Consider the following 13,859-nt stretch of genomic DNA (forward strand, 5'->3'; position numbering starts at 1 on the left):
CGCATGCGAGAGATTTGAAAAAGGCATCGATAATACTGTAGTTGAAAGAGTGGCTGTTAAGGCTACAGTACTGATTTGGTTGTTCGGAGGGGGGGAGGGGGGAAACCTCTCCCTCGCCTCCGATCGACGCGGGAGGGGGGGCATTGTGTGTGTGTGTGTGACGTGAAGACGTCGGTGACCGCGTGAAGACGTCGACCCGTGAGGCGAGGACGCCCCCCCCCACCACCGCCTTGACCCACGGCAGGACCCATCCGATAGACGTCGTCCCCCTTGTCCACCTCTCTCTCTTTTGATTTCCCCATATCTGAGGGGGGATGGGACGACTCCCACCCAACCAGACAATTACTCATAGTCCATAGGCTCATAGTCCAGTACGAATGCGACGCCCGTCGCCTCTCTCTCTCCCTCTCCCATTTCCCTTCCCTCCCCCCGCTCGTTTCGGCCGCGTTCCGCCCGTCCGCCTACAAGTTGGCTCCCCCCCCCCCCCCCCGGCTCACGCCTCCATGGCGGAGGGGACGGAGGCCGAGGGCAGGTAGAGCATGGCACTGCCGGCGGGCGCCAAGGACGCCACGGGGCCGGGCGTGCGGGCAGCGCCGTAGGCGGTCACGGCCGAAGCCGGGCTCAGTCGGGTGCACACGCTGGCCCGGGCCAACGGGCTCGACCGGCGCTCCAGGTTCCGAGGCTGGCCTAGAGGAGGCACCTTGCCGTGGCTCCGCCCCTCCAGGAAGTAAGTGAGCATCTGCCCTTTGCCCTTGACGCTGACCTTGCCCCGGCACACAAAGTCGTAGTGGGCGCTGACAATGCGGTGCACATCCTCGGTGACCTGATGAGAGATGACCAGTAAGTATTTACACCTGCTTTCGACACACACACACACACACACTTTCCTTTAAGCACAAGTTCCAAGAAAGGGCCTCCACATTCTTTCCACTCGAACATCAGGCCCCAAGGGAAGTCGTAACATACTGACTGAGCGCCACACTATTTACAGTCGGTGTCTGTTTGAGTGTGCATGTGCCGTGCGTGTGTCAGGTGTGCACTACCTGTATTTTGCCCTGTACTCCAGTGGTGTCCATTCGGCTGGCCACATTCACAGTGTTGCCCCAGATGTCGTATTGAGGCCTTCTGGCTCCAATGACTCCTGCTACCACTGGTCCAACATTGATACCTACACAACAGGACATGTCTTAGAGCCACCCGATAACCAGAATGTAGTCAAGCATAAAGATTGTGGACCCAGGTCAATTACTTTTTGGAAATACTATCAAGTACTTGAGAGAACCAATGGATTCGTTCCATGTACGGTAAGACCCCCAAATGTTGACAGTGAGGCAAGTCAAATAGCCCTCGGTTCTATTCAAATACAGTCTTGTCATTGATTGTTGTATTTGACCCGTGTCCAATACAGTACAGTCCAGTGCTGGATGAGCTGGAATTAGCATTGCACTGCACCATGTTTTGTGTGCCCTGTCAACTGGTATCAATGGCTACAAATACACCGCTTCATGGAACACCACGCGTCATAGCTGCAAGAGCGGGTGTTATATTGAAATGAGATGTACCCCGAATATCTCTACGTCCACAGAGAAACGAGGAGAAAAACGTCATGTCGGTGTTGCTTTAGGGGACTTTGGTACTTTGCGCAACTGTATGCCAAATATCACCTCCACCGTGTCCTTTTCCGAATTTGGCCTCACAGGACGTGCATGTACTGGTTTGACAAAAGCAGGCCTACGCAGCTTTGTAATCTCCTGCACACACACACACAAACGCACGCAAGTTCCAGTCAGCGGACCCAGCAGACAGGATGGCAATGTATACATGAAGAGTCTGGGGTGGCCAAACAGGTTCCCCCTCGTGAGCTCCCTACAGGATACTCTGAACAATAGAGCCCCGAGCCACAGGGCTCCGCGTGACGCGTTTCCTGTCGGAACGCGCTTTCGGCAATGCGTTTCCTGTCCGCCGGCCGAACCCAAAAGGTGCGCGTTGTTCGGTGACAGGTTGGCAACGTCCGAGCGTGTGCGCGTGTTCCGGCGGGCGAGTGCGTACGCGGACCTGCGCTTGTACTCACCCACTCTGAGGACAAAGTCGTTGTACGACTGGTAGTTGATCGCGTCCAGGACGTCGAACATCTCGATGGCGAAGTCGGCCACGGTGCACAAATGCGAGGAGATGGACTTCTTCGCCTTGCGGTTCGGAAAAAAGAAAACACGAGAAAGAAAGAAGAGCTGTCGTGGAATTCCATTTTTTTACCACCTCTGCAAATGTTTCAAGTATGGATACTACACCACATAGTACGTTCTATACTAGTCTCGGTCTTCGCAAAGTCGAGTCAGCGCTCTTACAGTTGGTTTGCATAAAGTTTGCATAAGAAGGCTATTTTGTCTGTCAGCTATGCAGGATTTAAAGCAACTTTATTAGTGTTGGATATGCTGACGCCACATGCAAAGCTAATCCCCCTCGCTTACACTCATAGAGGATTTGAAGAGCAAAATGTGACAGCAAACACAAATCAATACATAGAAACCCTATCTGGTGGGAAACGTGGACAGTGCGTGGAGGCCATACTTGATCCCAAATAAATTCAGAGTGTGTGTAGACACACACACGCGCTTGACGCCCGCGTGGCCTTCGTTGACGTACCTTGGACCCCGCGGTAGGAACCAGGCCCACGGCGGCCATGTAGGTGCTGCCAATGGTTTTAATCTTCTCGATGTCCTTGTAGCATTCCTTGTCCATCAGCTGGAGAAGCCGGAGGAAAGCAGAGCGTCAGAACAGGAAGAGAGGGAGCGACAGAACGGCATAGAGATGGACGGAAAAGAGAGAGAGACAGAGAGAGGGTCGCCATCGAGGACCATGCATTGAGTCGAATCCCTGGATTGCCATTGTATTCCTTCTGAGTGCGGAAGGTTCCGGTGCAACTGGACCCATCCGCTTGACGCACCGTACTTTACCGAGGTGGAAAGTGAGTTGGCTCGATGGCCCAGGTTCTGACACAGTTCCCGGGGTAGATGGGGACTCTTGGATAGCAGGGGCCTGACCGAAGCGGCGGGGGAGGGGGGAACGCTCACCTCGTCAAAGTCGGCGATGATCTCGTTGAGAAGCCTCAGGCACTCCACGCCCATGTTGTTGCCGTCCAGCTCGATGTAGAAGTCGTTGAAGTTGGCGATGGAGGCAAACAGCACCCCTACCTGAGCATAAGACTGGTAGTACAGGTCCTGGGATAGGGAGACAATACTAGTGTGTTATAACTAGTACAGGTCCTAGGAGACAATACTAGTGTGTTATAACTAGTACAGGTCCTAGGAAACAATACGAGTGTAGTATTAATACAGGTCCTATAGGAAAGGAGCTAATACTAGTGCTTATAACTAGGACAGGTTCTGGGATAGGAGACAAGGCCAGTCAGCTCTCACTACTGAAAGAGAGCCCAACGCATTGTCGAGTTCCAATAGTACCAGACAAAGAGGGGGATCACATCTTTTCTGTGTACGACATGAAGAAGCTGTGGATCTGGAAAGATCACTAAGCATTTCAATCACCCTTGCATTCCCAGCTTGTGCCTTTCCCCTGGAGAACCATGACCCACATAACTGTCACACACACACACACACAATCACTCACTTACACAACCAAACACATACACCATTTGCTTGAAGCAGAAGTTCCAAGAAAAGTGCTCTTCAATCTTCTCATGGACAGCACCCGAGGGAGACCACCTGAGACTGTATGCTGTGAAATGTGCAGGTCAGAAGCGCAACAGGAGATAGACTCCAGAGACAAGACCGTATCCATGCATACCATATATATATATATATATATATATATATATATATATATATATATATATATCAGGTACGATGTTGTTAATGACGTCGTACCACTATCATCCCTGACGTCAAAGTATCGTGGTTTTGAAGGAAGTTTTGTTTCAGAATTGGCGCTTTGCTAGACCTCGCTGAAGCCAAATGTACCAAAAAACTGCGAGTTGGTGGTGACCAATCCAATGGTGGCCAATGGAGAACATCAGGCCTCCACACTGTTGTGTGTTTGGTTTTCAGCAAACAACTGTGTCCATTGGCTACAACGTACATGACAAAGAATGGACGCTCTTCCCCTACGCCACTGTGCGATGAGGCGAAGCCAAGGAGCCCGTTTGTACATCGAAACCCAGAGTGTACACAGTGCCCTGGAACAGCACTTCCTGTATGTTTACAAAACAATCTGGGCCAAGTGAGCGGGGGGGGGGGTTACATTTCCTGGTCAGGACTTCCAGGATGTTTGATTTCATCACCGGGCACTGGGAAGGAGGTGGAGGGGAGGGGTTGTGGAGGATGTTAGTCGATGACTGGAAACAACATCAGAGAGAAACTCCTTCGTCACACCTTCGGACGGAACCACACTCTGAACACAGGACCGCGACCCGACCCCTGACCCAACGGCAACCCCACTGCCACAACCTTTCCGGCTGGTGGGCGACGTTTAAAGCGACAACCGGCCTACCATGTTCCTCGGGTTGGACATGAGGAAGTGCTGGGCAACATGGGCAGGCAGGAGGTTGAACAGAATCCTCTTGTTGTCCAGTTTGACTTTCTCCATGTCATCTCTCTCCTCCTCAGCCTGCGGAAACACAAGACAAATCCGACATGTCGCCACCAGCTTGGAGTTCGGAGCTTGTAACAGAGCAGTATCTTGAGAAATGTTAGAAACTGTCTGACTGAATGGAGGGGTTATTCACAATTAAGGCATTGGGCTTCCGATTTTCACCTGCAATAGCATGTCTTGACCACTGGAGGGGAGTAATGGCTCATAAACACACAAACATTTCCCTCCCACTTACAAACACTTACAAACACACACACATATATATATACATACACACCTGCGTAACCCAGAGGTAGTCTAGGCGCAGTTTGAGGTCCAGTTGTCTGGAGTGCAGAGCCAGAGCACCAGAGAACAACAGGAGAGCCAGCACTGGGTCATAACCCCGAGAGTGGAGAAAACCTCCCCTAAAGTACCACACCCACACACACACACCGAGACACCAGAACACCCTCACACACACACATGCACACACACACCAGAATGTACAAACACACCAGCACACGCCCACACACACTCACACACACACACACACACAGGTTTTCAATGACACAAGAAGCAATCCCACGTACAAAGAGCTTTTAAACCCGCACACTTCCGGTCGAAAGACATTTACCAGCCACGCCCCTTCCTTACCCCACAGCCAGCCGGTAGCCGCTAGTCTCCATGACGGCCGTTGTAGAGGGTGGAGACCAGGAAGAGCAGGAGGATCTTGGGCAGCGAGGACACGCGGAGGTAGGGCACCATGGTGAGCGTGCCGGCCACGCAGGAGAGGAGGGCGTACACTCCGTTGGTGCACGCGCCTTCCGGCCCCGCCCCCGGCCCCTCCCCCGGCCCCGCCCCCGTCCCGTTCCCCGCCGTCTCCGCGGTGACGGCGTCCGCCGAGCCATTGGGGGGCGGTGCTCCCCTCGACCAGGGTACACACACCACCTGGAGGAGGGGGGGGGGGGGTGTGGTAGGGTAGAGAGGGTGTGGGGGGGGGAGTTAGAAGGGGGGGGGGGGAAGGTTAGAAGCACTCACGCGGTGCGTGGCGCTCCCAGTTTCCAAAGGCCGAACTCACCACGCAGACTTGAGTGACCGAGTAGGTCAGGAGGACCAGAAACACACACAGCACCGTCCTGATCCGGATGGTGAGACACCCTGGGTAGCACTGGAGCAAGAGGAGAGAGAGAGAGAGAGAGAGAGAGGGGGGGGGGGGGGGGGGAGGGGAGAGAGAGAGAGAGGGGGGGGGGGGGGGAGAGAGAGAGGGGGGGGGGGGAGGGGGAGAGAGGGAGGGGGAGGAGAGAGGGAGAGGAGAGGGAGAGGGGGCAGGGAGAGATAAAGAGAGAGAGAGAGAGAGAAAAGAGAGAGAGAGAGAGAGAGAGAGAGAGAGAGAGAGAGAGAGAGAGAGAGAGAGAGAGAGAGAGAGAGAGAGAGAGGGAAAGAGAGGGAGGGAGGGAGAGAGAAGGAGAGAAAGATCCACATGACGCATGACTGATCGAGACTTGGGAACGGACAACGACCCAAGGTGGGATTGATGTACTTTGCGAGGAGATAGAGGGATACGACCCCAAACCGTGAAAGTCTATGACAGCCGGCTTTGGGCTGGGGCCCAGACCCACCAGTTGGGGGCCTTTACCTACCTGGACACTGGTGAGGTGCAGATACATCACACAGGCCACATGGAAGCACACACACAGCACCAGCAATATCAGAACCAGCAGGCCCCTGCAGAAGGTAGGAAATCATCTCTTTCAAGGAGTGCTGGACCAGAGTGGCGGTCCATCCTTATGCCCTACGTTCCGTGACGGCAACTTAGTGCTACAATATGCTGATGAAAAGGTTGTTTTATGTGTGTGTGTGTGTGTGTGTGTGTGTACGTACTGTGGTATCATCAGAAGATAGATAAGGCCAAACAAAGCTGTGAGGACCAGAGACAGAACCACCGCACTGATGAAATGATCATCATCCACCTGGTGATACTGAAAGAAAGACAGAAAGACAGGGAGACAAAAAGAAAGATCAGTCGTGAAGAACCTTTCAACGCAATAACACAAATAGGCACCTTCGAACACAAATCTACTGTACGATAATCTGCATGTTCCTGCCTCTCTCTCCCACCTACACCCTACACATACACACACACACACACACACATACACACACACACCCATCTTTCCCTACTCTGTGTCTTTGTGTCTCCTCCCACGCACACACAGAGAAGAAAGATCTGGTGTGTCTCCTGTGGCTCAGACGCTCCCAAATCATTAGCAGCACCCCCTTCTGAGAGGGTGGGTGGATTCCCTGTACCCACAACACAGACGACAAGCGTGGGAGAGAGAGAGAGAGAGAGAGAGAGAGAGAGAGGGAGAGGAAAAGAAAAGAGAGAGAGGGAGGGAGAGGGTGGGAGGGAGGGAGGGAGAGAGAAATAAAAAGAGAGAGACAGAGAGAGAGAGAGAGAGAGAGAGAGAGAGAGAGAGAGAGGGAGGGAGGGGGTGGGAGGGAGGGAGGGAAAGAGAAATAAAAAGACAGAGACAGAGAGAGAGAGTGAGAGAGAGAGAGAGAGAGAGAGAGAGAGAGAGAGAGAGAGAGGGAGGGGGTGGGAGGGAGGGAGGAGGGAGGGAGGGAGGGAGGGAGGGAGGGAGGGAGGGAAAGAGAAATAAAAAGAGAGAGACAGAGAGAGAGAGTGAGAGAGAGAGAGAGAGAGAGAGAGAGAGAGAGAGAGAGAGAGAGAGAGAAAGAGATGGAGAGGGGGAAAGAAAAAGAAAAACAGAGCAAAAACAGAAAGAGAAGGGGGGGGAGAGAGAACGACACAAAGAGAAAGGGAAAGATTGTCAGAAAGGGAGAGAGAGAGCGAAACAAAGAAGGAGGCAGAGAGCAAACGCCAGTGGAGAAGGGAGGAGGGAGGAGGGAGAGAAACGCGGGGGAGTCGCGAAGCAGCGTGCCGTCCTCGTTTCATTTCAAAGAGAGAGAGAGCGCTCTCACGAGGAGAGCCATGGATTCGGCGCGTCCCTGCCACCGTGGAGGAAACCCCCACCCCCCCTCACCCTATTCTCCCTGTCGCGGTTCCTGTAGGTCAGCGTGATGTAGTTCAGGTCGGGAAGGTCCAGCTCGGTCTGGCGCGCCTCGATCAGGCGCCCCAGGAAGCGGTTCACCCTGGTCGCCGGGGGTGTGCTGCACGGCGCCCGTCGAGAACGACGTCCGGTTCCGCACCTTCTCCGAGGCGGTCCGCAGAGCTCGCCTCTGTCGCCGGGAACAAGGGGTTAGGGGACATTGGATGTCTTCCTTGTACTCTACACCGCATGACCTCGTATGCGTAGGCCAGAACACAAAATCAATATCAAAGCAGCGCTGCTGAAAATAACTGTCACAATAAAAGACTGGGATACCAAGCCATCTATTACGACGCAATGGCTTCATTATGGATACAATCCAAACAAGGATTTTACAATCCAAGGCTCCGCATCACACACAATAAGACCAGCGACACAACAGGTGGCGTAGCGTCGCTTCATTACAAGGATATGACGTCATAACGCCAGCTAATGTGCACATTAGCTGGTGTTGTGCATCATTTGGGATGATGTCATAGTGCTAGGCCTTGCAGGTTAGCCATTGTTTTGGAATGACGTAACACTACACTGCCGGGCTGTTCTTCGCAATGCCATTGCGTTATGTCACGAGCACAATGCTGCCTCATCACAGCAATGATGTCATAATGACTGTATGCCGTGTCTGGCAGAGTATAATCATCATAAAGCTATGATGTCATTATATTCAACCCAGCATCTACTTGTGAGGCCTTGATGACATGCTGCTAGATGCTAAATTCCGACCATTGACAGAGCATTGAGTCACTGTGGTTCGAATCTGGCTTTGACATGCAGGCCACGTACGCTCAGAAACATGCACATGTAATGACTGAGCAAAAACATCACGGGCCGAGTTGGCAAATGATATCTGTGGCAATTATATGAGAAAAGTCGATCCAAAAGCTGCAGTTGAAGCACTTTCTATATCTGTACAGGAATACTCGGTTGAGGGATCCAGATTATTGTGTGCGTGTGTGTGTGTGTGGGACTGAGGGCCTCATGTACTAACGCTTTTGCGCCCACTTCAGGCGTATTTGTTTGGCAATTTGCGCATAAAAGCATGGCGAGGTATGTACAAGCATGCCGCACTGAGGTAAAAGCGCAGACTGCCTGTCGCGGGAACTGAAAATGGCAAATTGCGCTTTTCCGTGTCATGCATATGCATTCACGGGAGGGTCAATGCGAAAGTGGGAGTTTCCCATAAAGAGATGGGAGGGGATGCGTAAAGTGCGCCTAATTATGTATTCCGCGGTATGTACAAAACCCGCTTGTGAAAGCGCAACTCTATTTTGCGGTGAAAATTCTCCGCCTGTTAAAAGCAGGCGTAAACCAGGATGCGCATATGCCTCCTAGTGAAATGGAAGCCGTAACCCGAGCAAGACGAAGACATAGGCAAAATAATGTTTGCCACAAGGATCACACTTTTTGAGTTGAGTGAACACGAAATCATTACGCGTTACAGATTAAGCAGCCATGCAATATTACAGTTACTGGAAGAAATCAAAGATTACATCGAATCTCCGACTCAGCGTTCACATTCCATTCCAGCAGTTGTTAAACTCTTCGCTACATTACAAATATTGGCATCAGGATCACTTAAAACAGTCATTGCTGTTTTGACTTTGGTGGCTGATCCATGATAGAGAGAAAGAAGGAGGCCCATTCAATTGCGCGTTTAAATGCTCGCAATGTACGGTATAGTGGACGGAGAAAGGCGCTGATTACCTGATGACCTGCAGGTTTTGTAAATACGACGTGAACTGAAGTATCACAGATGCGCAATCTGCAGGTTGGCCATGGCGCTAATAACGCTACGTTTGCGAATGTACGTACATGAGGCCCTGAGTGTGAGATTTGCAGGCCAAGCAGGATTTCACTCCATAAAAATCCATTAAATGGTTTCAGCTCTTAGCCAATAAAATATAATGACACACAGCCACGACAAAACACATGCACAGGAAAGACACCGGTTTACATGTCAACCCTTCCACAGAAATACATTCACACACACACACACATACACACACACACACACACACACACACAGCCGAAGCTAATTATCCTTTATTGAACCCAATCATAACCAAACCTCCCAATCTGTCTTTTCCTTCTCACTCACCCTCACACGGGAGCACACACACACACACAGACACACACACACACACACAGACACACACACACACACACACACAGACAGACAGACACACACCTTGTCGTCGTCGTCGCAGGTCATGGCGTTGGAGAAGGGGATCTCCGCCTTGAACATCTTCCTGCAGTGCATCAGCTGGACCAGGAGGTAGCAAACCGTCTTGAACTTCATCCTCTTGGCCGGCTTGATGTCGGACAGGATGAGGCCGGGGAAGATCTGACAACACAGAAGACAGAGAGAGGCGTCCAAACACAGTCACGGGCTAGAATGGGCCGGGGGCGTGTCACCCGGGGGCGTGTCACCCGGGGGCGTGTCACCCGGGGGCGTGTCACCCGGGGGCGTGTCACCCGGGGGCGTGTCACCCGGGGCGTGTCACCCGGGGGCGTGTCACCCGGGGGCGTGTCACGGCCGCGCACCTTGCGGCGGTGGGAGGGGACTATGAAGAAGGTCTCGATGCTGTGCTTCTGGAGGAAGGCGTGTCTTTCGTGGCCGAAGCCGGGCTCCACCTCGTAGTCGCCATTCAGGCACTCCAGCGTGGTCCGGGTGATGTGCACCTTCCTGTGGGGAGAGGGGAGGGGGGGGGGGTGGAGGGGAGGGGGAGAGAGAAAGAGAGATGAAGCCAAAAGGAGAGAGGAGAGTGTGACATGCGTGCAATGGAACAAGATCCAGCCTTCCATCCTCCCCTCTCTTCTCTCGTTCCGTCTCTCTCTCTGCATCCAGCTGCTTATCTCTCTCTCTCTCTCTCACTAACTCCCTCTGACTGGAAGACATTCTCCCAGCTTAACACAACGCTCTTCCCCTTCAACAATGCGTTTGAGGTACACCCATCGCCCTTCCTGGGTGGGTAGCCTAGACATCCCAACCTGCAAAAGCTTGTTTCAGGGAGGTTACCTCCCCCCCCCCCCCCAAGGACTGTATAGCCCGCCTAACGACAAAACCGAGTGGTCGGTCTTTGTTTCACTAACCTATCAGGACGCACCGTGTCACTAGTTCTCTCGGTTTCTCCATAACCCCGTCTATCATTCGAAATAACCGCTGAACTGTGGCTCGCTTGAAAGAAATATACATTTCTGGGATATTGTAGCGTACGATTTGCAGGCGTCTGGGAGCCGCTATTGAAACACGGGAGAATCCCAGAACATACAGGAGACTTGGAATGTCAGGTAGCCAATGGCACGGGTTGCCTTCGAGGGGGGGGAAGGGGGGGGGGGTCAGGAAGTCTCACCCAGGTAGTCCCCCTGCCTCCATGACGTTGGCGAGGGTCACGTCATTGGACCAGACATCATACTGCCACTTCCTGAGGCCCAGGACGCCGCAGAGCACGCGTCCCGTGTGCAAACCCACACGCATGTTCAGATCCACCTCAGTAGCCTCCACCACGGACCTGCGTGGGGGGGGGGGGAGGGGGGCACACAGACACGCGACACGCCGTCGTACAACGGAGAACACACACACAAACCAACAACTCCCGGGGGGGGGGGGAGCCTCGTTGGAGAAATCGTTTCGGCTAGGGTTATCGATGCGTGGTATTGATGGAATGAGAACTGATGTGTGAGTCGTGTGTTTTTCCCGAACACACGTCTCTCTCTGTGTGCGCCCGTGTGAGTGTGTATCTGTTTTTAGGAATGTGTGTGTCGCCCTCTCCTTGCTGCGGTACGGCTGTGAGGAGATAAGGCGGGACTTTCTCCAAAACCTCTCCTCTCCAGTAAATCGGAATACAAAGCTTCCAGCGAACAGAGGGAGCCGCAGAAGAGAAGACGAGAGGGAGAGAGAGCGAGGGCGGGCGGGGCGGGGGGAGGGAGATAGAGAGGAAGAGTAGAGAGCAAGAAGGAGGTCCGTCAGACAGCGCGAGGGATGTCACGCGCGGGGGGGGGGGGGGGGGAGGGGGATGAGTGTGCGTGGCAGCACCTGCCCCCGGACGATAAGAAACTCCGGCAGCGACGTGTCCGTCCGTTTCAAACGGAAAAGACGGCCCGAACGACGCGAGCGAGCCGCGGGCGTGCTAAGCGCTAACGAGCTAGCGTCGCGCTTCGCTAACGCTCTCGCCTCTCTGCCCCGCATAGGACCCTACGGACGGGCTTCTGGGTTCTGCGTGTGTGTGTCTGAACGGGTGTCTGAACGCTCGGGGGTTAGGTGGTGTGCGTGTGGGTTTGTGTGTCACGGTGGTCACTCACGCGATGGTTTCAATCATGTCCAGGCCCATTTCCACACAGCAGTGCGCGTGGTCAGCCTTGGGCTGTGTTAGGCCCGACACACAGTAGTAACAGTCTCCCAGGATCTTAATACGTCTACAGTGGTTTTCCTGAGAGATGAAGAGAGAGAGAGAGAGAGAGAGAGGGGAAAAGGGGGGAGAGAAACCGAGAGAGACACCAGCCATATTAATGAGTTAAAGAAACTGCTTCGACTCTGCCAGAGCCTGAAATCCAATTTCGAGATTTTTCCCTGTAAAGACTAAAAACGTGCACTCCACCCACCACCCGCCTGAATCCTTACAGGCCTGACGCTGAGAATTGCCTGTGTTATTTTGAGCGCGACAAGGACACCCCCCGTAAAAGACGACGTTCGATCTTGTGTTGGGAGCTGGTTTGACAGAAATGAAAGCGTGCTGGCATGTTGCGTTTGCGTGTCTCTGTGTATAGCCAATGTGCGTTTGCGTGGAAGTGCGACGCCGTGAATGGGGCCAACCCTAATTACTCAGACAGCTTTTGAAGTACAATCCCTCCCACACACTCCCAAAGAGACAAGGTGTTTGTCGTGGAGCAAAACCCACCAGCGACAACACGCAAACACACGCTCGCACGTTTGCATAGACCGACAGGCATCAATTCACACAGGATTTCTGTTGGGCACTGTATCACACACACATTCATCAGAGAGACATAATGGTAGAGGTACAAAGCTTAGCCTGAAGGCAACTTCACAAACACACACATACAAATAGAGGACTAATGCATGGCAACTGGAGGGCGAGAGGCGTAGAGGAGAGACGGAAAGCGAAAGTTTTCCGCTTGTGGGAGCAGAAAGAATTTGGGAGGATGTGAGGAATCCGAATGTGGATCAATTATCCCAGAGCACGACAGGAACACCGTAGCATTGATATGTTGTGTGTGTGCGAGAGAGAGAGGGAGAGGGAGAGAGAGAGAGAGAGAGAGAGAGAGAGAGAGAGAGAGGGAGAGAGGGAGGGAGGGAGAAAGAGAGAGAGAGATGGAGAGGGAGTAGGGGAGAGACGGAGAAAGAGAGAGAGAGAGAGAGACAGGGATACAGAGAGAGAGAGAGAGGGAGAGAGAGAGAGAGAGAGAGGGGGGGGACAGAGAGGGAGAGAGAGAGAGAGAGAGAGAGAGAGAGAGAGAGAGAGAGAGAGAGAGAGAGAGAGAGAGAGAGAGAGGAGAGAAAAAAGGAGAGAAAAAGAGAGAGAGAAGAGAGGGAGAGTCGAAAGACAGGAGAGAGAGAGAGAAAGAAAAGGAGAGAGAGGAGGGAGAGGGAGGACAGACGGGAGATTACACACACAGGAAAATAGAGGAATGCGATTTGCATGAACGACGCTCATGAATGTGCGTGTGCGTGCGTTTGCGTAGTGTGTACGTGCGTACGTGTCGGTGTACTGGCTGTGTGTGCGTGTAGTTGCAGCTGTAGCCTAATTGAGATTTATACCCTGTCATGTTAGGCTGACAGGCAAGAGGAAATTCACTCTAACCGGGGCTGTCACCCGGTGTTAAATCTGTCCGACTCGTCTCGACGTCACACACACAGACTGACAGACAGACAGACACAAACAACACAAACACACGCACGCAATCTGCAGTGCAGGCGTTGGGTTGACCGGGGGTCGTTCTATCTAAAGGGCATGTCTGTGAAAGTGCGGCGGAAATACGCGCAGGGCGATGACATGTGGAGCTTTATTAATCTCTCTTCACCTGTTCTTTAGACTGAAGCTCCATTAAGAGAGCTGCCCTACCAGCCTACCAGATGTCTGCTCCTTGACATTACCATAGTACATGGTACTCTCCCCTCTCTCCCTCTCTCCCCTCTCTCCCCTC

At 53.0% G+C, this 13,859-nt stretch overlaps 1 protein-coding gene across 1 annotated transcript; it reads right to left on the reverse strand.

Annotated features, from left to right (window-relative positions):
* Positions 1-493: 493 nt before the first annotated feature.
* On the reverse strand, positions 494-13,819 carry LOC136936573 (adenylate cyclase type 1-like). The gene is given in 19 exon segments (XM_067230187.1): positions 494-823; positions 1,044-1,168; positions 2,072-2,186; positions 2,644-2,742; positions 3,072-3,218; positions 4,504-4,620; positions 4,883-5,009; positions 5,239-5,279; positions 5,281-5,532; positions 5,663-5,752; positions 6,225-6,309; positions 6,466-6,563; positions 7,629-7,742; positions 7,744-7,824; positions 9,883-10,038; positions 10,239-10,380; positions 11,048-11,206; positions 11,997-12,124; positions 13,778-13,819. Coding segments are annotated over 19 exon segments (2,448 nt in total).
* Between the last annotated feature and the right edge of the window lie 40 nt (positions 13,820-13,859).

This window comes from Osmerus mordax, chromosome 27 (assembly GCF_038355195.1).
Source record: "Osmerus mordax isolate fOsmMor3 chromosome 27, fOsmMor3.pri, whole genome shotgun sequence".
Taxonomy (NCBI): Eukaryota; Metazoa; Chordata; class Actinopteri; order Osmeriformes; family Osmeridae; genus Osmerus; species Osmerus mordax.